The sequence below is a fragment of the Tenrec ecaudatus genome, chromosome 14 (genome assembly GCF_050624435.1).
Source record: "Tenrec ecaudatus isolate mTenEca1 chromosome 14, mTenEca1.hap1, whole genome shotgun sequence".
NCBI classification, from domain to species: Eukaryota; Metazoa; Chordata; class Mammalia; order Afrosoricida; family Tenrecidae; genus Tenrec; species Tenrec ecaudatus.
In genome coordinates, this window is record NC_134543.1 from 104,827,161 (window position 1) to 104,854,172 (window position 27,012).

Genomic DNA, 27,012 nt, shown 5'->3' on the forward strand with positions numbered 1-27,012 from the left:
ATAAAAATTAAATGAGATGATATACAAAGGAGCCATTCTGTATTTTTCCCTCCCCCTTTACTCCATAATCAATAGCCACAAGGTTCTATCCATCCTATCATTCACCTGTCATTCCTTCATCTCAGTTGCCACTACCACTGAAGTCACTTCTTGCCTAAAGACTGTGCCCTCTAGAGAGAACAGGAAATGAGCACTGCAGGGAATACATGAATGAACCACCCTGCACCAATTAATGAAGTTTTCAAATACTCAGCTGATCTCTGAAAAAGGCAAATCTAATTATTCTTTTGCCTAAAAACTCTTCAGTACCTCAGCATGATGTAAAAGTGCTTCAAAATCTGTTCACCCCACCCCACCCTCCCAGAAAGTGAATGGCCTTGTATTCAGATAGAGAGCATTGTAGGACTTGCACCTTGTCATTTGATCTCCCTTTAGACCCACTGCATATTTGTTCCAATTTTTAATATTTTTTGCTTTCCTTCCAACTGAGGTTTTCCTATTTTGTTTTGTCATTGTTGTTGAGTTTTTGTTTGGGTTTGATGTTTTTGTCTGTATGCTGTCTATGGAAACAATAACTGGATTAATGGTTTCTTGGGGATGTGGTAAGGGGAGGTTGGAGAGAAATGGGGACCATGCATTGCAAGAAGGAAGATGTTCTGGAATTGACTGTGGTTATGGTTGTGCAACTTTTAAAAATATGACTGAACAATTAAACTGTATGATATATAATGTCAATAAAATATGTTAACAAAAAACATGGCCCCCACTTTTCAGCCACCTCTTGTACTTTCTCTATATTTTAGCCATACCAAACAACTTGTAGTGAAGGTGAAAAGTCATCATAAATCCAGAATATGAATCCATATCCTACAACTCTCTATGTTCTTCTAGGATATTTCTGAATACGGACACCACTTATTTTACATAAAACCCAAAACCCCACTACCATCACCTCAATTCTGACTTATGACAACTCTAAAACAGAAGAGAACTGCTCCTTTGGGGTCTCTGAGACCGTACATCTTCATGGGGGTTGAAGCCGCAACTTTCCCGAGGAGCAGCGGGAGGGTTAAATCGCTGACCTTGTGGTCAGCAGTTCAGTGCACCACCAGGACTCCCTCATTATTTCCCCAGATACAGGTGTAAACACAGAGCTCTATGCATTAACGTAGGAATACGCTGAGCGTTGTGAAGAACATGACAGGGACTCACCAAAAACAAAGAACTGAAACTAGGACTTTATGGCACAATTGTGGAAGTATCGATTATCCTAACTAAAAGAAAGATCATGAATACTCCCCTGGTGACCAGGACATACTAATTCCTCAAAATAAACATACAAGGAAACTTACTTTCCAGGCTAAATTGCAGAGATTCTTCACTAGCCTCGGTTTCCGGACTGACCAGTTTCATTCTTAGGCATAATTTATCATCCATTGCTGGAGCAGCCTCAAAATTTCCTTTTTCATTCTCAAGAATGGGATCATTGGTCTCCATCATGCTTTCAGACATAACATCGCTGGTGGTTACAGTGCTTTCTGGATACTTGCTAATACCTGAAAGAAGGGAGGCAGGAGGAAGAAAAAGAGAAAGAACACTAAAATACAAAGATGAAAAACAGTACTGCAAGGTCAGCAATTTGCCTATTTTGACTCCACAGCTCTGCAGGCTCAAAAGGGGTTCCTAGGATAGATCCTGTCACAAGTATCAACAACTACACACTAGTATTGACACCTGGTCTTAAGAGGAGCAACAGGATTCAGTTCCACTTCTGCATCTGGACAAAGGATGCTGCATGAGCCCTCAGCAACCCACATCTGCCAGCATCAAGCATAGGAAGCGGGAGATTCCAGACGGCATGCCCGTCACCTCTCAGCACTGACTAGAGAAAACAAACAGGTTAAGGTAGAAGACTATCGGTTGCTTCAGGGAAGGAGGATTTCAGCTTTCTTGTCCTGCCAAGCAGCAGACAGTGTGATTAGCCAAGGTACTGAATTAGTGCTTATATCCTACCTGCTAGTCCCTTCTAACCAAACAGCTCTGTATCCCCGGGCAGCATTCAGAGTCTATCTCCTTGACAAGAATAAGATCTTCAAAATGTTTCTGTCTTCCTTCCCTCCACCCCTTATCACCTTTTAATATGTCCTGGGAATAAACTCAAAAGAGTCAGAGACCACAGCCTGATTCTGCTTAAGACAAAAGTCAACCTTATTAAACCCAGCTCTTCAGATCTAGAAATACTGCTGGTACAAAGAATGACAGCTCAGAGTTTCTGTCTTAAATATCATTACTTTTTAATCACTCACCAATAGGAGTACTGTGTCTCTTGGGCTCCAATTTAAGGTGCCCAATGAGAGGTGGGGTTGCGCCAGTCAAGGGTGGGATAATGTCACCTTCTTTAGGCAAAGTGAAATGAAATGGAGTTTCTGGAAAAAACAAACAAACAAACAAAAAACAAATAGCAAACAAAACAACAAACCAAAATCAAATCAAAATAGAAGTATAAAACAGCAAAATTAAGGAGAGCAGCAGGGAATATTTCAATGACTTACTCTTTTCCTTTGCTCCCAAATTGTCTCACTCCCAGCCCCCCATCGCTCTGCCTGCCCCAATCCATTCCCAACCACTGCTCTGTATTCTCTTCATAGTCAGCAACAGCAGGAGCAATGGAACCAGAAAACAGACAAACAGAGGAAGCCCCAAGTTTGGCAGAGCTGCAGAACATGGGGTCATAGGAAACATCTAAGCTTCAAGAGAATACAGCTGGGAACAGATACTCAGTCATACCAATTTGAATAGTGTGAAGTCTAGATAATTTAATATAGTGCTAACCCAAGGAGTTCATATTTAAGCTTAATAGTCTACAGATAGTCATTTTTAAAGTCTGACACTCATACATTTCACTTACTATCTACCCAGCAAGGTGCCAAAGACTCTCATGGGTCAAAGGACTTCAAAAGTCTCATAGGCTCTAACATGGAAATCCAAGGATTTTTATGGTTCAGTAGTACCAACCAGAATTCACTCCAGGTCAGAGATGCAGTGTTTATATCTAAAACTCTGCCCAACATTAAATCCCACGTCCATGAGCATCCCAGGAGTTAGCCATTTTCAAGTTATTATAAGCATAAAACATTTGACAAGATATATAACACGTTTAAAACTAAGTCCATATCCAGTTCCAAATCTTTGCTAACTAGAATTAGCAAAATGTCAAAATCATATTTTCTGATCTAAGTTTATCTCCTTTAATAAAACAACCATGTTTAAGAGAAAATAAGAACTGTGCCAGGCGGTTCCTCTTAAACCTAATATATGAAATGTTGTACTTACTTTCCTGGGATACCTCAAAATAACTATTATCTGGCATACCCAGTCACTACTCCTTGTGAAAATAATTTGCTTCTTTCATCTTTTTTTCCACTCCACTTCTATCCTTTATTATCTTTAATATCAAGCACCTTGGTGCTTTTTTCTTCTTCAAAATCACAAAACAACATCTCTTATATATAAGAGAAAATGAATAAGTAACCTGAAGGGATGAAAAGAGAAAATGAAATGGACCTTAGAAAGAAAGGATGAAGGTACACATGTGCAACTACTCAAACTGCCAAGAGTAGAGACTCTCAACATCACATCTAAGTGGCAAAGAGCTCCCCTGAGGTTACAGAAAGAAAAGAAATAGGTCAGGTCGGTAAGAATTCACTCTTGGGCAGCACTTTATAAAGCAAGTCTTTCAGGCCAATGAGGAAGAATATAAAAGAGATGTAAATTTCAGAAACATTTTATAAAATTTTCATTCCTGAAATAATCAAAAATGAAAGATCTTCCTGTTGTAACAGGAAATCTCCCTCTTAAGTCAATTGATTGCCCAGGCTTTTCTAAACAGATCCTTCTACGTCAAATCCCACAGTATAAAAAAACAAAACAAAAACCCAGTGCTGAAAATCATTTCCCTACCAGGTTCCTTGCACAGGACTAGGAAAAATTTATAAAAATTTACTTTAACCCCATTATGTAACCGCACCAGTATAATCCAAGGCCCAATCTTTTATAAGCCTTGCTCACAGGCCCGACTAATGACCTCTTAAATTTAACAGGATGAAATGTTGTCAGGTCCTGCAGCATTGCTGTGATCTTTAACGTGTTTGAGGCCACAGCTGTGGCTAGAGGCAGGGCAAAGAAGACAGGCAGCACCGCGACTCCCTAGTTACCTGTCCTTTCCTGCCTCCAGCCCAGGATTCCTATAGCAGTCTACGGACAGCTTCCTCTGAAAACCTTCCACTTCCCCAGTAACTCCTAGTTCTCTCTGTAGCGCCCTTCCTAAATCACTGCTTTGAAGAAGTTAGCCAAACAGTAAGCTTGCCATTAGCAGATAAACGCCTAACACTCTCATCAGCAAGCAGTTAACTAGTACCACCCTGCATTTCAGACCTTTCCTGAGACAAGCTCATAAAACCCTCTGAATGCTTTCCCCTTTCCCTGCTTCTACTGACTCATCTGACAGATACTAATAACCCAGTCAAAACTAGTGCCAAATCCTGCAAACTACATTTACCGGTGTATTTTCCACATCGCGTATATACTCAAGTATAAGCTGACCCGAATATCAGCCGAATTTCACCACAAAACTGCATTAAAAATGTGCTAGAAAACTTGGCATATACTTGAGTACATGCGGTCTTCAGCACTCCCACATGACTTACATTATCGAGTCTCTCTCGCTCCCCCAGATTATCATGGACTGTTTTATTGCATGCCATCATACCAACCTCTGAAGAAATAAAGGAAACTTAATACCAATGGTCAAACCATATAAGTAGGAATGCTGTACTTCTTATTAACGATTTGAGAGAATCCAATCACTCAAGAAACAGAATTTGAAAAAAAACACAAACAAACACAGACTTTGACACACTCAAGGTCCAGGTGTCTGTGTGCATGCAGTCTCAACTCCAAAGGACTAATGGGCTACATGAGCCTCACCCTTCCCTCCACAACGCGGATGCTCCAAGCTACCCCTGCCTGTCAGGTCTGAAAGCACTGGTAGGCCCTAACTAAGAGTGGGAGACAAATGTGGAACAAAACTCTGAACACTCAAACACATGGGATTCCTCGTCTGATAGAGACTGGTGGCCTTTACCATTCAAATCTAGAACTGAAGTCAATCCATGACTCCTCTTTCAGCCAAACAATACACAAGGTGGACAATGACACCGGGAAGTGCACACTCCTTAGAGATCAAAAGCCCAGCACGGCATTTGTCCAGGGGAAAGGCTTAGACAACAGGAAGGGATAGTGAAGAATGGAGGTGGTAAACACAGGGACAAAGTGGGGAGAACACTGTTAAAATTGTGGGGGCTGCACTTAGGATCACAAACCAAAATGTGTTAAGAATCGTTGAATGACTACTTTACAAGTCTGGCTGGACCAGCGGACGGACACTGGTACAGACAGGAACCAGAAACACAGGGAATCCAGGGAGGATGAGCCCTTCAGGACCAGTTCTGAGAGCGGCGATACCTGGAGGGTGGAAGGAAGGTGGGGTATAAACGGGGGAACTGATTACAAAGATCTACATAGAACCTCCTCCCTAAGGGATGAACAACAAAAGTTGTGAAGGGAGACATCAGACAGTATATGACAAAATAATAATAATTTATAAATTATCAAGGGCTCATGAGGGAAAGGGGAGCAGGGAGGGAGGGGAAAAATGAGGAGCTGATATCAATGGCTCAAGTAGAAAGCAAATGTTTTGAGAATGATGATGGCAACAAATGTACAAATGTGCTTGACACAATGGGATGGATGTATGGATTGTGATAAGAATTGTATGAGCCCCCAATAAAATGATTTTTTTAATTGTTGAATGGAAAATTAATTTGCTCTGTAATCTTTCCCTAAAAAACAAACAAACAAACAAACAAAAAACGAGGTCTCTCTTATTTCTAACTTTCTGTTAAAGTTCATTTTTCTTTTGCTCTCCTAAGACCTGATCAGCGCTTACAAGTGATTAAAAGGTATTTAATTTAAAATGTAAGAAATTCTACACTGAATGATACCACGCATGGTCTACCATAAGAGCATTTGATAACATTTCAAAATGTAACCCTGCAAAAGTTAGATCTAGAACCTGAAATAAACCTAGCTTCCCTGTTTATGTATCTATTATAGATGACCATTTATGGACTGAATTAAAGGCTCATTGTACTGGCTACAGATCTTTACATCATTAGCCCAGCATAAATTTGTTCTATATTGAATAAGGCTGAAGGTTGAGTTTCTAAATGCCATGTTTCTAAATTTGCTTTGTTAAAATTTCAAGATGTCTGAAGACGTAACCTAATGATTGACAATGATTATATGATCTATAATGCAAACACCAGTGAAGCTTTTACTATTTCCCCATGCTTCCTACCCTTTTCTGTACTGTTTGGGGAGGGGGTATATTTGATTAAGTGCCTATCATGTTTTTTGAAATCTTATAAAGCTATTAACATGAATACCCTTCTAATTCTAGCATGCAAACCTGGGGCTCACCCAATTAATTCTTAACTGCCATTTTTGTCTTTTCAGTGAAGGACTTTCAGATGACTCACTTAAACTAGTCTTTCTTTAGGCTCAGTTCGTAAATTAATTATGTATTTAATGTGATTTTTTTTCCTACTGTTTGCAAAGTTCTTCTCAATGGTCTAACTTTAGACTAAGTTTCTAATAGTCAAAACTACTATTATCCCTCAAATGTTCAGATCATCTATTTTAATTTCTCTTAGTTTCTTACAAGTACTATTTTCCAATCTTTTCATTGACTTTAGTTGCTATCAAGAACTATAATCTTAAAGTAATTAGAAATTTACATACTTGTATTTTCATATATCTGGGTAAATTAGACTGTGTGAATAAGAATTCATGGAGAATGTTTTAAAACACTACAACAGAACATTCCAGTACTTCATAAGCTGCTTTCACTGTTATGTAAATTTGCACTTGACTGCTAACTGAAAGGTGGAGGTTTAATCTACTCAGTGATGCACTTAGGAAAGATCTAGGAATCTACATCTATAGGATTTTATCTACTGAAAACCCTAAACATAGTCAAACTCTGAAACACATGTAGTTGCCATGAGTAAGAAGAGAGTTGACCACAGTGGGTCACAGATAAGCAGCCATATTAAAAACTACCAGCATAGTACACTGGCAGATTATGACATTTTCTAGTCCTGGTTCATTAACAGTATTTTAAGGTAACAAAACTATAAAAATAGGCTCTCTCTCCTGTCCTAGTCATCAAAATCACAGAAATTCATTATATACTTTTAAAGGAGAAAATATGAAAAGTCCTGTTGGTTCAGCTATCTTGCTTTTAGGATGGCCAATAATTGGTTGCTCAGGACTCCTATATATTTGCTACTTCGGGGCCCTCCTGGCTTTCTTATGACATATATTAATCTGGTAAGCACGGTTCTGCCTTTGACAATGTGCTTTTTAAAGTTGTGCCTTATCACTAATCCCACTTTGCACACAAATAGCGTAGTCACTTAAGAGTTTAATTTGCCCGGTGTGGAGTAGGGAACCAGAGGAGAGGTCTGGGAGGATGGCCCCAGCACCATAAATTAAGTGGATTCCTGCCCCTTCCCCGAAAAGAATTTGTTCCAAAGGACGACACTGACTCTGCAGCTCTGGGAGATGAACATATCTGATCAGAGCACACAGGAGCAGATGAAGGGGCAGGAGGAGAGAGTGGAGCACAGCCTGGCCCACCAGGCCGTGAGGATGATGTTCCTGAGTAGAGCAGCCAGTTCACAGAGAGAACATGGCTGGCCCCACTATGAGACATGATGCCCCTCAGTGACTAAGGGCGATACAGGGGACTGCACCGGAGACACAGTGTGGGAATTGCACCTGACCTGATCCCACCACACCAAGGCAAATCACTGGGGGAGTGCAGCCGAACAGCAAGGGAATGGAGTGGCAAGATCCCCAGGGAATGCTGAAAGTGGACTTTGGGGCCAGGGCGTGGTGCCCCAACAGACTGGACTGGAAAACGCTCCTAAGGGCCAGCAAACGATCCCTGAACTAACTACAAGCTTTTCTCTTGTGGAAAAAAAAAAAGTTTAATCTGTACAAGTCAACAGTTTATGAGGGGGTAACCGCATCCCCCTCGAAAAAAAGGGAATATTTGTCCCCAACGCTATGTATTTACACTTTTTTACAAAACAACTTTATCACCTTGAAAGTACTCCCCATTACTTTGTCAAATCTGCAATTCCATTCTTGGAAACAGTTTTCAAACTCATCTGTTTGGATAGCTGACAGCACCTCCCTCACTTTTTTCCTTCACCTCTTCCACATCTTCAAATTGTTGTCCTTTCAGCCCCTCTGCATTGGTGGAAACAAAACTAAGTCCCACAGAGCAAGGTCAGGTGAGTAAGATGTGTAGGGCAGGAAAGGCAATGTGGTTTTTGACCAAAAACTGGCACACTGAGATGGCTGCATGAGCAGGTGCATCACTGTGGTGGCAAAAACCAGTCCCCCCCATTGGCCACCAATAAGGCCCTTTTTGGTAGCTACTGTTACACAATCTTTTCAGAACCTCTAAACAGAAAGCTTGTTTCACAGTTTGACCTGTGGAAGGGGCATTTTCATCCCTTTGGAAAGCTGACAGTAAGTCCAGAACATGGTTTGTCATCAATCGACATTTCACCTTTTTTGAAATGAGAGAACCACTCATACATTTGAGTTTTTCCAGAACACTGTCCTTGTAAGCTGTATTCAACATCACAACAGTGATGCAGTATTTTTCCTGAGCAGGAAACAAAATTCCACAGCTGCATACTGTTCTCTTAAATCAGTCATCCCAAAAAACTTAAGCGTTTTATGAAAAAATTCACTGCGACCAGAGAGAATCTTCTCAGGCAACTGGGTGCACTAAGAGCGAATTGCTTGACGCTTGCCTAGTGGAAAAAAATGAGTACTACAAACACTCCACCCAACACAATTCCAGTTTTGGGGGTTCCCCCGACACATATGAATGGAGTTGGGGCTTGCATTTAATTCTAGCCACAATCTAAGAACAATGAATTCTTATGCTATATCCCTGTTCAGTGCTCTCCCTCTAAAAGAGACCACTGAAGATAATGGGTGGTGAAGAAACCAGATGGTGGCCTGCATCTCAGAAAGAATATTGCCTGAGGTCTTAAAGGCTTGTCTTTATAAATAATAAAATCCAAATCCAAACAAGGGAATGGTAGCAGAGCTTCAATTGTAAACACGTGACTTGCAGAAGACTATGCCCAAATCCACTTTCAGGATTAACCCCCACTTGAAGGCTCCAGTGGATCCCTCTGAACACAGCCCAGGGGTGTGACTAGCCGTGCTGTCCGTCAGCCCTGTGAGGCCAATGATGGCCGATGTAGTGAAGGTAGACTGCAATACGTCACCATTTGTTCTCCCTTCTGACCCATTTTAAAGTTGTCTTGGTTTTTAGTGTTTTCTGTTTGGTCTAGTCCGCTTTGTTGGGGTTTTTGTTTGTTTGTTTGTTTGCTTCTTGTTGTGTTTGCATGATTTTTTATATGAAATCCAGGGTAGAAAGATCTACAGAAAGTAATTGGATTGATAATAGCCTAGAGGCATGGCGGGAGACCATAAGGTGAAGTGAGAGGGACTAATAAGTTATGAGAAGAAAATGTCCTGAAACTGTAGTGAAGACTGCACAACTCTTAATAGGACTGAATGATTAAATTATATGATATGTAAAGTACATGCCAATAGGAGTATTTTAAAAGTATTAAAAATAAGGTTAAAAAAAAAAAGCTTAGTCTTACTTCAAGAATAAAAGAGCTCCAAGCCAATAATCCTTCATCACTCTGAAATTTATTCTTCTGAGAAAAAAAAAATAAAGTCTAGCCTATAATGGAGGAAATTTTAAGAGCAAAACGAAGTATGAAATAAAATTTGTGAAAGCCAAAGCCCGTTTAAGGTAGAAATCTATCGGAAAAGGATCACTCAAATATTTCCAATTGAGAAAGACCAATAGACAAGTGTTAAGGCCGCACCGCCGAAGGTGAAGAGCTGGCCAACTTGGAAAGCTACAGGGAGTTCCAGCTCTCACAGGTTTCACTGCTACAAATTATTCCTGATAAAGGGTTTACGTTAGGCTGAGGCAAACCAGAAAGTACAGCCATCAAGTGAAGAGAATGTAGCTCGTATATTATTCCCAAAACTCTAAATTAAAGAAACACCAAAACCCATGGCTACTATCATCAAGTCAGGCCAGAAAACTTCTATTTCCAACTCATAAGGATCCCAAATAGAGCTTCCAAGACTGTATATCTTTATAGGCGCACCTTTCTCTCCCACAGAACAGCTGGTGTGTCTGAATTGCATTTAGGAGCCTAACACAACCCACCAGTCACACCACCAGGACGCTCTCAGTGTCGCTTGTGGCGTGCTTTCATTAACCTGGTAATTTCTCTTTATTTCTTGTCTTTCTTTAGAGGTTTATCTTATATCTAAATTGTACTAACACTGGGCATTTAGAATGTCTGCATTTTCCCCAGCTAATGTCATGTACAACACAAATATTTTAGAAAGTTACCTGTCTTCTCTTGCTGGACTTGATAAAATACCTAAAGAACATACACTAATGTATTTTATACTTAGGAACTTTACTCAAGGCCCCAAAACAAGTTACCAACCAATAGCTGCATTTAAGAGAGTCTGAGTGTGACTGCACCATACTCTGTAGCATAGTCACAAAAGTACGTCAAAGAAACTGTCAAACTACACAATCACAGATAGTCTGAGATCTAACTAGAAATAAAGATTGATAAGATTTCTAATGATAACATTTATGTTGATTACTTACTCCTGAACGATAAGCTCATCTCAAATATCTGACTCCACAAATTATTAATTATAGCTATAAGAGAAATCGAACCTCAAAAACTTAATTTCCCAATTATCACTGCTCCTTAAGTATAAACCCAAGTTCATTTCCATCCTGACATCAGCATGCAGGTCGTGCTAAATGCCCATTCTAAATTATAATTCGAGGCAGCAGACAATTCATAACCACTCACCACTAGAGCTTTCACAGAAACTGTGTGAAGCATGGGCAGAGGCCTTTTCCAGATTCTGGGCCTCTCCCCCAGAGCCCAACTGCTGCTTTGCATTAGCCACGTTTGTGCCTTCAGTTAATGCATTATCTGGTTTCTCCTGAGGTTGGGTCTGCTGCATTTCCTGTTCAGGTCTTACAGTATCATTTCTCAGTGAAGGCAAAGGGGGCTGTGGAGAGTCTTCCGCTGTAGGCTCCTTTTCTGCAGTGACTGATTCCCGCTCGTCTTCATGTTCTGCACTCTTTTCCTCCTGGGTATCTGGTCTAGTCTCAGCACATGGTTCTATTTCTGGAGCAACATCTTCCGAAGACTGGGAGTCTGAGCATTTGTCAATTCCTTCCATAGGTTCAGAAGAAACATCGACTCTGGGAGACGGATCCTTCACATCTACAATGACAACACTGGAGTCCTCAGAAGTAGCTTCTTCCCAAGCTTCCTGATCCTTGGGTTCGAATTCTTGGTCAAGCACTGGCAGTTTCGGGGGAGAATCAATGCTAATCACACTGGTTTCAACCTCCATAGCGTCCTGACATTCTTCTTTTGAGATTTCATTTTGAAGACACACGCCTGGGGACTGTGTTTCAGTCAGAGACAGGTGAAAGGCGGTATTCGCCTTGTTTTCTTCCTTAGGTTCTTCTCCTTGGTTTTCACAAGGAGTCTCAGGGATTTCTTCCACTTCAGACCCTGAAGATTCCTCCTCTGGATGGTGGTCTTTAATTTCGATGGCTTCCTCCTGATCTAGCACACTAGAGAGTGCCTCAGATCTAGCAGCTGGGGAGGGAACGGCCTGGCTCCCTGAATCACAAGTGAGATCAATACAAATGTCTTCTGCTACAGTCTCTTTGCAGCCAGTAGCTAAAACACGAATGTCATCTCTGGTCTCCGGTTCCTCCCCTTTTGTCTTGTCATCATCATTCTGACTCAGTGCTCCTTGGGCAGTCTGTGCTGGACTGACTAGAATACTGTCATTTTCAGTGGGAACAAGTTTAGAATTGCGAGCCGGAGACATGGGCTCGATATCCTCAATCTGTGTGTTTTCTCCATCTTCATCAATTTTGTGAGCAGTCAAACTCTCCATATTTGGAGACTGACTAGGGTCACTTGCTGAAAGCATCAATTTGCAAGAATCCCCTGTCAAAGACAGCCCAAGATCTTCAGTGGAATTTTTTGGTTCAATCCTTGAAGTTTTAGAACACTCAGGATTCAAAGATGAACTATGTACGTCTCCACCTTTTTTCCCATCATTTGATCCTTCTTCCAAACTTGGAGTTGGAATGAAAATGTCCTAATGTAAGAAAAAAGGACAAATCAGCATTTGTTCATACTTTTTATTGTTAACACTTGAACTCACCTAAAAATTTCAAATCAATTATTCAAATCATGAACAGAATACCTGTAGCACCTTAATTTTAGAAATAACAAGCCTTTTCAATGATTACCCAAGTCTCTCTATTTAATCCCTTATGAAATTAATGATACTGAATAAGCATAATCAATATAAAAACTTATATCACCACACTACTAAAATTTTCTTAATGAGCCTTCCATTACATAGAAATCTTTTGAATATATGCCTGCACAGCCCATTTCTGTTCTCTCAATGCAGAAATACTGTACTAATTTTACTTCTCACTATTCCAAAATATATTAGCATTCATAAAATATACTTAAATCTACAACTAAGATTATTATTACTCATCAGAAAAATACAAATTAAAACTATCATGAGATACCAACACATACCCACAAGAATGGCTTAAACTTAAAAAAAACTGGCAAAAGCAAGTGATGGTGAGGATGTGGGAAAGTGGTGACTCTCATACATTTGCTAGGAGTAATGTAAAACGTTATAGCCACTTTGTAAAACAATTTAGCTTATCATCATTATTCGGTGATCGACAGCGAGTTATTTCTAAGCCATGTGTTCAGACAGAACTACTCCACAGGGTCCTTCAAAGCTGTGACCTTTCAGAAGTAACTTGCCAGGTCTTTCTTCTGAGGTGCTTCTGTGAAGGATTCAAATTGCTACCTTTTAACTAGCAGTCCGGTGCTTAACCATTTGCACCACGCCAAATCAAGTTAATTAGAACTCTCACTAACCCTGCAACCCAAGGACCACCAAATAGTACCTACATCCGATAATGTCAAATATGCATACCCTATGGCCTAGCAATTACACTCATTTAGATTAAATTAAGGATATTCAATTTGCTATGAAGCTTTCTTAACATTTAAATTTTACATTATGTAAATTAAGTTTTAATTTCTTTTTGCTTTTGGGAAAAAATACACACTAGGAAATTGATAGACAATCTAAAAGTCCTCAGTTCAGGAATTACTATGATATAATCACTCAAGAGACTATTATGCAATTTTTGAAAGCAATATATAACAATGTAATACTGAAATTATCATTATGATTATATTTTTTAAAGATTATAATTTTTCAATGTTACATGGTCTTCATATTATCACTTTTAAAACCTGTGTAATGAGAAAGGATAAAGCTGTATGTCCACTGAAAAAACCCAAACACATGGAATTTACAGACGTTACCGAGGTAGTTTTATTAAGGTAATGCACAACTCCTGTCTCCCCAATTTTATCATAACACTTTGAACATTTTTTTTAAATTAAAAATGCAGAACAAAATTAAAACATAAAAGTGTATCATGACACTTTGGAAATGTTCTAAAAAAAACTGAATTGTGATGACAGTTGCAGAACTATAAGCTTACTAAAAATCACTGAATTGTATGTTACCCTTATAGTGGACTACTTTGATGATTTGTACATTATACCTCAATAAAGGTGTTAAAAAATTTTTTAAGCGGTAAAACATACCAGAGGAACTCCACAGAAGTCAGCCCAGGAGAGTTACTAAGAGGGACAGTCCACACTGCCGGTTCGCAGGAGGAGCATCATCAAGATAAGTAGGCACAGATCCACATGGTTTTGAGGGGCTGGGGACTTTTGGCTTACCCAAGAGTAGGCCGGCTAAGGTTTGACCTTAGCCCTGTCACTGCATAGGCCAGAACCAGGACCAATGTGGAGCAGGTATAGGGGCTTCATCTTAACAGTCATAGCTGGCCACCACCAGGGGCAGGGATAGGGGCTCAGCTATATTGTTACTTTTGTTCCCCTCTCTTCTCTCTATCCTCCCACTGTCTCCGCAGGTTTAGTATTTTTTTCCCTTCTTTGCTTCTTCCCTGTTCTCTCACACTCCACTGCCAACCTCCAGACCACTACCCTTAGACTACAGCATTTATGCCTGCACCCCACCCAGTTAGGTGAGCGCCACCCTGTGCAGCGGAGCCCAAGGCTGGGGATAGCCCAGCTGACCTCCACACGAGTATACTACACCCCATTTCTTATCGGGAAAGTACTGCCGTGGCTGGAGGAGCTACTATTTTGCCTCTGTTGTCCCATGTGACTGAGGGAAGTTCCTCCCGCCTACTTTAGTGCCTCACACAGCCTACGGCAGCGCAGCCAACAATCGCCAATGTTCCAAGCTGCTCCAGGAATGTCTGCCCAACCTCTGCTGTTATCTACCTGGCCAGGGCAATTCCACCCACCATTCATGGTGTTCTACACCTAACCAGGCAACCCACCAGCCTTCTGGGGATACTCGAGGGTGAAGCCACAAGAGGATAAAGTGGTAGGCTAATTCCATAGTGAAATGAGCTGTAGGCAGTTCAAAAAAGCATTCTTACAAGTCTGCCTGAGAGAGCCAGTGCTCTTCGACTCCCTAGAAAATGGCACCTGGCTCCTATAAAAGAAGGCAACACAAACATCCATCAGCCCCAACCACCTCAACAAGAAAACAAGACAAACAAAAGGCAATGGCAAATGATGTCCTGAACCTAAGACGTGCATAGAAGAAGCAGACATTGATCTGCCCCAGAAAGAATTTTTCAGAATGCTGCTTGGAGTCATACAGGATATGAGGGAAGCAATACAGGAAAAGGATCGAATGATAGAGGAGATAAAAGTTCATACACCAAAGGGAACTTCAAGAGCGTAGGAAAGAGATTACAAAAACCAGTAGCAGACTCACGGAACTCGAGAATTGACTGGAGGAAGCAGGGAACCACACCCGTGATCTGGAGGACAGCCAAGCAGACTTTAACAAATGTGAACAAAAATCTAATTAGATCACCAGAGAAGCTGAAGAAAACCTAAGAGCCATGTCTGATACTATGAAGAAGAACAACATTAGAATTATTAGATTACCAGAGGAAGACACAACAAAAAAGTCATTTGCCACAATAGTAAGAGAATTCTTGGAGGAAAACTTTGCCAGCTTAATGAATTAAAACCAGGAAACCATTCAGGAGCCTGAAAGAACTACAACTAAACTGAATCCCAAGAAGTCACCAAGGAACATAATACCCTGTTTCCGTGAAAATAAGATAGTGGGTTATATTAATTTTTGCTCCAAAAGCTGGGATAGGTCTAATTTTCAGGGGATATCTTATTTTTCCATGAAGAAGAATATGGTACACATGGTTTATATTTTTATTGAAACAGACCTCGCACTTGCTTGTCTACTCCGGCTGCGTTTTGACCAACAGCGAGCTGCGCCAAGGCACCCGACGCTATGGTCTACAGTCCAGAGTTACGGTAGTTGGGGTGGGGCTTATTTTGGGGGAGGTCTTATATTTCAGCAAGAGGCAAAACTGTAAGTAGGTCTTATTTTCGGGGGATGTTTTACTTTCGGGGGAACAGGGTAGTTAAACGATCCAACTTTGAGGAAAAGGAGAAAATCATGAGAGCAGCTAGGGAAAAACAAGCAATCACACATAAAGGTTCCCAAATAAGAATATGCTCAGATCTATTGGCAGAAACTATGAAGAAAAGGCGAGAGTGGAGTAACATATTCCAAAAACTGAAGGAAAACAAGGCAAACCAAAGAATTCTCTACACAGCCAAATTATCGATCAAGATAGATGGAGAAGTAAGAGTCTTCCAAGACATGGAAAAACTCAAAGAATATGTTAGAAGAAATCCAGCCCTAGAAAAGATGCTTGCCAACCCAGTATGGGCAAAAAAGCAACCAACACTCACGAAGCATAAATAAGAGACCGCCACATAGAACAACCTGACCCAGAGGGCAACAGAGAGAAAACACAGATCCCAAGATAGCATTGGCTTAAGGATGGAAAGAAGTCAAGAATGAAACACACACACACACACACACACAACACACTACTAAGAAAGGGAAGTAAGAAAACACCCAACACAAAAGGTGTAAGATAACATCACAGAGTCCGTAGATGGAGAAAATAACCCTGAATATCAATGGTCTGAACTCAGGCATTAAAAGGCTGAGACTAGCAGACTGGCTTAGAAAACACAACCCATCCATCTGCTGGCTACAGGAGACGCATCTCATGGCTACAGACAAAAATAGACTGAGAATCAAAGCCTGGAGAAGTCATACCAAGCAAACAGCAATTCAAAAAACACCAGGGGTTGCAATCCTAATCTCTGATAAAATTGACCTCAAAGTGCAAACCATAAAAAAGAGATAAGTAGGGACATTATATAATGCTCAAGGGAACAGTAAACAAAAAACCACTAAGCGTTGTAAACATACATTCCCTGAAAGACAGACCTGCTGAATACGTTAACCAAACACTTCAAAAGATGAAAAAAGAAATCATAGCCTCAACAATTATAGTGGGTGACTTCAATACACCACTCTCTGAGGAAGATAGATCATGGGGAAAGAAACTCAATAAAGAGGCTAGAGATCTAAATACTACAATTAGACAAATTGACCTGATATTTACAGAGCTTTTCATCCACATACAAATTAATTCACATTCTTTTCAAGTCCACATGGCACATATGTGAAGATATAGACCACACGCTGGGGCATAAAGTGAATCTACATAAATTTAAGCACATTGACATCATACAGACCACTCTCTTGGGCCACTGTGCCATAAGGCTGGAAATCAACAAAAGGAAGACGAAGAAAACAAGCAAACAACTGGAGGATGAGTAACTCTCGATAGCAAAAGGAGTGCATACTGCCACAGATCAGAGATGAAATTAGGAAATTTCTAGAAGTCAACGAGAATGAGAACACGGTGTATCAAAACTTATGGAACACAGCAAAGGCAGTTAACAGAGGTAGTTTCTTAGTAATACATTAACACCTGAAAAAAGGAAGAGAGACTCATGGTTGATATGCTGGCACAAAATTTACAACAACTAGAGCAGAGTCAGCAAGATAATCCCACTAATAGCAAAAGAAAAGGAATAATAAAAATCAGGGCTGAGATCCAGGAAAGGGAAAATAAGAAAAAAATGGAAAAAATTAATGCTGCTAAACAGACTCTGGCAAACCTAACCAAAGAAAGGAGGGAACAAATTTTAACAGCAAGAATGAGGTATAAAAGAGGGGACATTACAACAGACCCTAATGAAATCAAAGGATAATTACACAGTACTACTAAAGATTGTACACCAATGAATTCAACAACTTGGAAGACATGGGACAAATTTCTGGAAAAACAATCCCTCCCTAGACTGTCCCCAAAGGACGTCAAAAATCTCAACAGACCCATAGCCAAAGAAGAAATACACAGGGTTATCAAGGGATTACCAACCAAAAAAATCCCCTGGACCAGATGTCTTCACAGGAGAATTTTACCAAGCATTTAGGGAAGAACTAATGCCAATCCTACACGAACTCTTCCAGAACATAGAAAAAGACAGCAAATTCCTGAACTCCTATGAAGCAAGTATAAATCTAATGCCAAAACCAGGCAAGGACCCCACAAGAATCGAGAACTACAGACCAATATGCCTAATGAGCATCAATGCAAAATTCCTTCACAAAATACTGACCAATACCATTGGAGATACCCTTGCAGAGAGGTCTAGGGGAAGAGTGGAGCCAGTCAAGGTGCGATTTAACAACTCTCCTCTAGTTCCTAAATGCTTCCTTCCTGCACCCCCCACCCCATCATGATCCGAATTCTACCTTGCAAGTCTGGCTAGACAAGTGGATGTACACTGGTACAGACAGGAACTGGAAACAGGGAATCCAGGGCAGATGATCCCTTCAGGACCAATGGTGTGAGTGGCGATACTGGGAAGGTAGAGGGAGGGTGGGTTGGAAAGAGGGAACTGATTACAAGGATCTCTACATGTGACCTCCTCCCAGGAGCACGGACAACAGAAAAGTGGGTGAAGGGAGACGACAGACAGGGAAAGATATGACAAAATAATAATTTATAAATTATCAAGGGTTTATGAGGGAGGGGGAAGGGAGGAGGGAGTGAGAAAATGAAGACCTATTGCCAGGGGCTTAAGTGGGAAGCAAATGTTCTGAGAATGATGAGGGCAATAAATGTACAGATGTGCTTTACACAACTGATGTATGTATGGATTGTGATAAGAGTTGTATGAGCCATAATTAAACAATTTTTTAAAAAATACTGGCCAATAGAATACAAAAGTATATAAAACACATACTTCACCATGACCAAGTGAGAATCATACCTCGGATGCAGGGATGGTTCAACAGACGAGAGACCATTAGTATCACAGTCCCCACATTGACATGAAAAACTGTAAGACGCACATGATAATATCGATAGATGCAGAAAAATCATTCGACAACGTTCAATACCAATTCCTCTTTAAGACACTGGAGAAGACAGGAATGGAAGGAAAATTCCTCAAGACAATAAAAGTTATATATGAAAAACCAACAGCCAATGTGGTAGTTAATGGAGAAAAGACGAACACATCCCACTGAAGAAGGGGACCAGACAAGGATGTCCCTTGTCCCCATTCTTGTTTAATATTTTACTGGAGGTTTTAGCTAACAGCATAAGGCAAAGAAAAGACATCAAAATTATTCGTCTGGGGAAGGAAGAGGTAAAACTATTGTTATTTGCAGATAATATGATTTTATATATGGAAAATCCCAAAAGTTCCACAAGGGGAGTACTAGAAGCAACAGAGGAGTTTGGCAGAGCGGCAGGATACAAGATCAACAAATAGAAGTCTATCGAACTGCTATAAACATCAGATAAAACCACAGAGGAGGAGATCAAAAAGGTGGTACCCTTCACAATAACCAAATACAAATTGAAATATCTAAGGATATAACTGACTAAAAAAACTAAAGATCTATATGGGGAAACCTACGGAACACTATTACAGGAAACTAAGAGTGACCTAAACAAATGGAAGAATATCCCATGCCTGTGGATTGGAGGACTCAATATAGCAAAGATGTCAGTTCCTCCCAAGGCACCATGTAAGTTTAATGCAATCCCGATACAATCTTCTTCAAAGAAATGGAAAATCTGATTACCAACTTCATATGGAGAGGAAAGAAGCCCAGAATTAGCAGAGAACTCCTCAAGAAGAAAGACACAGTGGGAGGGCTTGCTTTACCTGACTTAAACACATATTATACAGCCACACTGGTCAAAATAACATGGTATTGGTACAATGACAGATACTCAGACTAATGGAAAAGAACTGAAAACCCAGAAATAAAATCATCAGAACACAGACAACGGATCTTGGATAATGGCACAAAAATAATCAATGGGGAGCAGATGCCATCTTTCACAAGTGAAGCAAGACTCTTATCTCACTTCATGCACAAGAATAACCTCAAGGTGGATCACAGACTTTGAAGTACACCCCAAACTATTAGGGCCATCAATGAGGGAATTGGGACCAACTTGAGAACTTTGGCACTGGGAATACATAGGCTATCAGAAACAGGGAAGGACACAAACACCGAGGAGGCACAAATTGACAAGTGGGATATAATGAAGATAAGACACCTGTGTACATCAAAAGAATTCACTCAGAGTAATAAGTGAGCCCATGGACTGGGAAAACATCTTTAGCAATGACACATCACACAAAGGCCTTATTACTAAAATCTACAATACTCTGCTAGCTTCCAAAAAGAAAAAAAACTAATTGCTCACTGAGGAGTTGGGCAAAGGATCTGAACAGAAGTCTCACAGGGGCAGAAATCTGCATGGCCAATAAACATATGAGAAAATGTTACCGATCTTTAGCCATAAGAGAAATGCAAATTAAAACAACGAGATACCACCTAAAACCCTCAAAGATAGCCCAATTAAAAAAAATCAGAAAGCAACAAGTGTTGGAGGGGCTGTGGGGAGACAAGAACTCTCATCCACTGATGGTGGGACTGTAAGTATGTGCAGCCACTATGGAAATCGATCTGGCGATGCCTAAAACAGATGGAAATAGTTACCATACGACCCAGCAATCCCCCTACTGGGCACATACCCAGAAGAGGCAAGAAACAAACCACGGCCAGACATCAGTGCTCCAATGTTACGGCACGGTTCACAATTGCAAGGAGTTGGAAACAATCCAAATTTCCATCAACTGACAAGTGGATCAAACAGCTGTGGTACATTCATACAATGGAGCGCTTTGCATCACTAAAAATCACTATGAAGGATATCGTCACATGGGAAGAACTGGAGGAAAGTAAGCCAAAGGACAAGTACAACATGAGTCTGCCGAGGTAAGTTTATAAAAGAAAAAAGAAACATGCAAAAGGGGCACAGGGAAAAAGCTACTGTGTACAAACACTCCACGGGTGAGGTCCAGGTAGTATGGCCGGGGCCAGATCAAATCCAGGGGTACATATGGTAGCCAACTAAAAAGGAAGGGGGTAAGAAAGGGGGGGACAGATGTGTGGCGGGGGACTAGGGCACTGACCTGCCAAAGGGCAGGGTATTGTTTGTTTCTCCACAGGGAAAGAAGGCCCAGACTTAAATTCAGAGTTCCAGGATGCGAATGTGGAGCCAGCATGGAGAGGGTAGCCAGTGGAGGTGCCTGAGGTCTCGGCCCCCATACCAGCTACATGGACAATTGCCTCTCCCCCCAGAAGAATTTACTTGAGAGGACGGCACTGAAGCTGCAGCTAGGGGAGAGAGACATATCTGATCAGAGCACACAGGAGCAAATGAATGTGGAGGAAGAAAGAGTGGAGCACATCCTGGCCCACCAGGCCTGGAGGAAGATATCCTTGCTCCAAACAGCCAACGCACAAAGTAGACCATAAGGCTGGCCCCACTATGAGACACGACACCCCTCAATGACCCATAGCCCTACAGGGACAACGCTGGAGACACAGTGTGGGACTGGTCCAGACTGACCCTGCAACACCAAGGCAAAACACTAAAGGCATGCGGCAGAGCAACGGGTTAGGGGTGGGGAGAGCAGAGCAGGGAGGCCCCAAGAGAGTGCAAAGGATAGACTTGGGGGCCAGAGTGTGGAACCCCATCGGACTTGACTGGAGAACATGCCTAGAGGTCAAAAATCACACCTTGATCAATTTACAGGTTTTTCTTTCATCTTTAAATGTTTTGTTTTTTATTTTCCTTTTTTAAAATCTATTCTATAATCAGTCATTGGCTTTATTTTTTGTTGTCATAATTGTATTCTCTTTTGTCTTATGTCTTGGTTTTTGGGGGTGCATACTATTGTCTCTGCAGAGCTAGGCTGGATGAACAGTCTGGAGGAGAAAACAACGAGACCGATGGTCTGGGGGACATGGAAGAAGGGGAGGCGGGAGTAAGGAGGTGGTGTTGACCAACCCAGGGACAAGGGAGCAACAAGTGATCTAAAATTAGTGGCAAGGAGGATGTGAGAAGCGTGGTAGGGATTCAGCAAGGGCAATGTAATCAAGAGGCATTACTGAAACCCAAATGAAGGCTGAAGCATGATAATAGGACAAGAGGAAAGTAAAAGGAAATACAGGAAAGAATTAGAAGACAAAGGGTATTTATAGAGGTCTAAATACAGGCAGGCACATATGTAAATATATTATACAGGATGGTGGGAAATAGATCTACGTGCATATATTTATAGGTTTAGTACTAAGGCAGCAGTTGGACATTGGACCTCCACTCAAGTACTTACTCAATGCAAGAACACTTTCTACTAAATTGGCTTTCCATGAGGCATACCTTCCCAACACGATTGATGAAGACAAAGGTGTGTTTAAGTAAATGTGGTGAAAAAAGCTGATGGTTCCCGGTTATCAAAAGATAAAGCATCTGGGATCTTAAAGGCTTGAAGATAAACAAGTGGCCATCTAGTTCAGAAGCAACAAAGCCCACATGGAAGAAGCACACCAGCCTGTGTGATCACGAGGTATCGAAGGGTTCAGGTATCAGGCATCAAAGAACAAAAAAATCGTATCATTGTGAATGAGGGTGAGTACAGAGTGGGGATCCAAAGCCCATCTGTGGACAACTGGACACCCCCTGCTATAGTTTATTGTGCCAGCCTGGCCGATAAACACAAGTAGGATTCACTGAAGGGCAGAGGGATAAATGGCTCGGTGAGCCTCACCTTGGTTGTTCTGTGCCTCAGTTTAAAGGGGTACACTACCTGTGGGATGCCTAGCCTGTGGACTGCGTCGCTGTAAGTTGAGGTCCCTTTAAGCCCACACGATTGGAATGTTCATCTCTGGAGCTGGGGACCGAGAGTTGATGACAGTTGGGCACCTGCCTTGCTGTTTGCTGCCTGGAGATATATATAGCCCAGCTCTCTCTACAGAAGGGGACTGGCACCTGGCAGCTCTCAAGCCTTAAAGGACTGCTAGTGTCTCACTGCTTTATAATTTAACTGTTAATTTCTTGTATTATCTATCTGTATATAATTTAACGGTTCATTTATTGAATTACATATCTATCTTTATATATAATTACTAGCAATCTGGTTTGTCTCTCTAGAGAACCCTGTCCAATACACCCCCTTACTGAAGGGTTGCGGGGAGAAGACGAGCCAATCAGGGTGCAGGGTAGCAATGATGAAACATAAACCTTCCCTCTAGTTCCTAAATGCTTCCTTCCCCCACTATCATGATCCCAATTCTACCTTACGTATCTGGCTAGACCAGAGAATGTACATTAGTACAGATAGCAACTGGAAACACAGGGAATCCTGACAGATGACCTCTTCAGGACCAGTGCTAAGAGTTGGGATACCTGGAGGGTGGAGGAAGGTTGGGTAGAAATGGGGAACCGATTATAGGGATCTACATATAACCACCTCCCTGGGGGATGGACAACAGAAAAGTGGGTGAAGGGAGACGTCGAACAGTGTAAGATATGATTAAATCATAATAATTTATAAATTATCAAGGGTTCATGAGGGAGGGGGGAGGGTGAAAAATGAGGAACTGATATTAAGGACTCAAGTAGAAAGCAAGTGTGTTGAGAATGATGATGGCAACAAATATACAAATGTGCTTGACACAATAGATGGATGTATGAATTGTGATTAAGAATTGTATGACCACTTAGAGAAGAGGTATACTCTAGCCCAGGTGGCGATGAAGCATGGTAGTAGGGCAGGAGGAAAGTCAAGGGAGATGGAGGAAAGAGCTAGGAGTCAAAGGGCATTCATGGAGGTCTAGACAAAGACATGTACATGCAAATATATGTAGGAGGATGGGGAAATAGATCTATGTGTCTATATTTATAGGTCAAGTATTAAGGTGGCGGAAGGACCTTGGGCCTCTACTCAAACACTCCCTCAATGCATGAATACCTTCTTTTATTAAATTGGAACTCTATGATGCTCACTCTCCCGACACAACGGCTGGAGCCAAAGTGGGTGAACAAGTAAATGTGGTGAAGAAAGCTGAGGGTGCCCGGCTATCAAAAGAGATAGTGACTGGGGTCTTAAAGCCTTGAAGATAAACAAGCGGCCATCTAGCTCAGAAGCAACAAAGTCCACATGGAAGAACACACCAGCCTGTGTGATCAAGTGATCCCAAAGGGATCAGTTACCAGGCATCAAAGAACAAAAAATCATATCATTGACTGCACACCTCCATGATAGGATTGCTGAAGACAAATGGGTGCATAAGCAAATGTGGTGAAGAAAGCTGATGGTGCCCGGCTATCAAAAGAGATAGTGTCTGGGGTCTTAAAGGCTTGAAGGTGAACAAGCGGACATCTAGCTCAGAAGCAAATAAGCCCACATGGAAGAAGCACACCGGCCAGTGCGATCACGAGGTGCCAAGGGACCAGGTATAAGGCATCATGCAAAAAAAAAAACAACAACGATATAAGTGTGTGTATGTATGTGTATATATGTATATATGTATATGTATATATATACCATATTAAATGAAGGGGGAAGTGTAGAGTGGAGACCCAAGGCCCAAGTGTTGGGCAATGGAGATCCCCGCATAGAGGCGTTTAGGAGAGGAGATGGGTTAATTAGGGTGCGAGGTAGTACCGATGAAGAACACAGCTTTCCCCCAGATCCTGGATGCTTCCTCCCCCCAACTACCATGATCCGAATTCTACCTTGCAGGCCTGGATAGGACAGAGGCTGTACACTGGTACATATGAGGGCTGGAGGTACAGGGAATCCAGGGTGGATGATACCTTCGGGACCAAGGCTGTGAGGGACGATGCTGGGAGAGTGGAGGGTGAGTGGGTTGGAAAGGGGGAACTGATTACAAGGATCCACATGTGACCTCTTCCCTGGGAGAGGGACAACAGAGAAGGGGGGAAGGGAGACTCCGGATAGGGCAACATATGACAAAATAACGAGGTATAAATTACCAAGGGCAGATGAGGGAGGGGGGAAAGGGGAGGGAGGGGAAAAAAAAAGAGGACCTGATGCAAGGGGCTTAAGTGGAGAGCAAATGCCTTGAGAATGATTGGGGCAGGGAATGTATGGATGTGCTTTATACAATTGATGTATGTATATGTATGGATGGTGATAATAGTTGTATGAGTCCCTAATAAAATGTAAAAAAAGAAAAGAGGAGAAAAAAATGATTAGAGCAAAGACCGTACAGATGTGCTTTATACAATTGATGTATGTATATGTATGAACTGTGATAAGAATTGTATGAGCCCCTAATAAATTGTTAAAAGAAAAAAAAAAAGAATTGTATGAGCCCCCATTAAAATGATTTTTTTTTAATAAAATGATTTTTGACAAAAAGAAAGAAAGAAACCCTCTTTATATATACCTACATGAGAAAACTCGGGCTGGGACGGGACAGGAAGCGACCCAGGAGTGAAGACTGGTGTGCTCTGGGAGACTGGGGTTGAGGCTTGTGGTGACACAGTGGGCTCAGGTAGGGTTTCTATCTCCATTTGTTCATCGTCAAGCTTCTTCTGAAAAGCTGCTCCTCCTCCTTCCTCAGATAACACTGACATGTCCACGGGCTTATCTGGTTGAAAAGAAAAAGGAAAACAATCACTCATCAGCATTACTCATCTTCTAACACCACTTTTAACAATTACAGTGCAGAATGTGTGCTTCTAAAAAAGTGATGTTCTCAGAAACATCGACAGAATTATACTGAGTTCTAGAAGCACTTACTTGAGTGTGAGGGTGGGGGAGGGGCTCCACATTCCTAAAATATTTAGATGGGATGATGTTACATTATCTGACTGTTCTGCATCTCTTTCCTAATTAACACTCAATTTTACATTTGCTTAGGAATACCAAGATTAATGACATCTAATTTAACCATTGTATAATTCTTCCTTAAACCTTAAAAAGCAGTGAGATGGATGCCAGGACAAATACAGTGGACGGGGGCAAAAATCTGCCTGCCCCCCATACACCTTTTCAGTGTCCACCCTTGGTTCTTAGCTTGGTTCTCCAGCCTCCCATTCCAGTCTAATCCTAAATTATGGGTCAGGTGCTGCAGGCCTTTATGAAAGTACCACAGCAGGGCTAAGTATTTTCATTGCACCTTTTGACTTTTCTTACCATGACAATCACTTTATATAGCCCTATTTCTCTAAGTATTATAGACATAAAGGATTTTGGTTAGTAATCTAAGAAAAATCACAGAAGCACAATCAGATACAAACAGGATGTATAGTCCTCCTACAGTTGTGCATACACTAAGAAAATACATGGAATTTTAAAATGTAGTTTTACAATGTTACAGGAAAAAAGCAAACCATCCTCATATGTACAACACAACCCAATTTTGCAAAAAAAAAATTTTAATTTATGAATAAGAAAGATGCTGAAAGAAAACATATCCAAATGTTGTCATTAGGTGCCAACTCCTAGCAGCTCTCTATGTAACAGTATCCACAGACTAATTATCATCACATTTGAACTGGGCTATCACAGATGGTTCTGGTTTCCTTCTAATTATTTTCCTATACTTTCTAAACTTTCTATAATCAGAATTGGGATTACAATCAGGAATAAAGGATAGTTTATACAATTATGTTTACACTCACTGTTCACACTGCAGACAGAAGCAATAGTACTCGAAGACCCATCTTAACTTGCATTAGGAAGATTTTTACAGAACATCTTCACCTCGATTTGTTTCACTGCCAATATCACTGATCTTATGCTCACACTGATATTAGTTCATTTCAATATGACTTCAAGGTAAAAACAGCCAATCACAAACTTTGTGAAAAGGCAGTCTAAGATTCAATTTTGTCATAGATAAATTACCCTTGAAAAAAAACTAAGTGCGTATGGATTGTGATGAGTTGTATGGGCCCCTAAAAGAATGATTAAAAAGAAAACCTCCATGACATTTAGCTGAGAAATTTCTCTGTGCTTCTGTTTACCAATGTTTAAAATAAGAACAAAAAATAATACCTAGCCCTTGGGATTGCTATGAGGAGCCAATGAGAAAAATGAAAGCAAAGCATCCAAAATAGGTGCTGGCATATAAGAAGTGCTCAGTTAAGTATTGGGTATTATACCATTACTGGCATGTAGAACGAAAAGAGAAAATCATGGAATTTATTAGAAAAGGCTCTGTAGAGGGGGGAAAAAAAAGCTTTGTAGAAAGAATTAGAAATATTTTTAATAACTTGGATAGGGAATGAAGACAGTGCAT

General features: G+C 41.0%; 1 protein-coding gene across 2 annotated transcripts in view; it reads right to left on the reverse strand.

Annotated features, from left to right (window-relative positions):
- TP53BP1 (tumor protein p53 binding protein 1) overlaps positions 1–27,012 on the reverse strand; it is an 82,267-nt gene that overhangs the window by 35,464 nt on the left and 19,791 nt on the right. For both annotated transcript variants that reach the window (XM_075532177.1, XM_075532176.1), the window contains exons 11-14: positions 25,157–25,356; positions 11,082–12,402; positions 2,307–2,426; positions 1,353–1,556 (exon numbers count right to left, since the gene is read on the reverse strand). In XM_075532177.1, the coding sequence (XP_075388292.1) occupies positions 1,353–1,556; positions 2,307–2,426; positions 11,082–12,402; positions 25,157–25,356 (1,845 nt within the window). The remainder of the gene's footprint in view (positions 1–1,352; positions 1,557–2,306; positions 2,427–11,081; positions 12,403–25,156; positions 25,357–27,012) is intronic.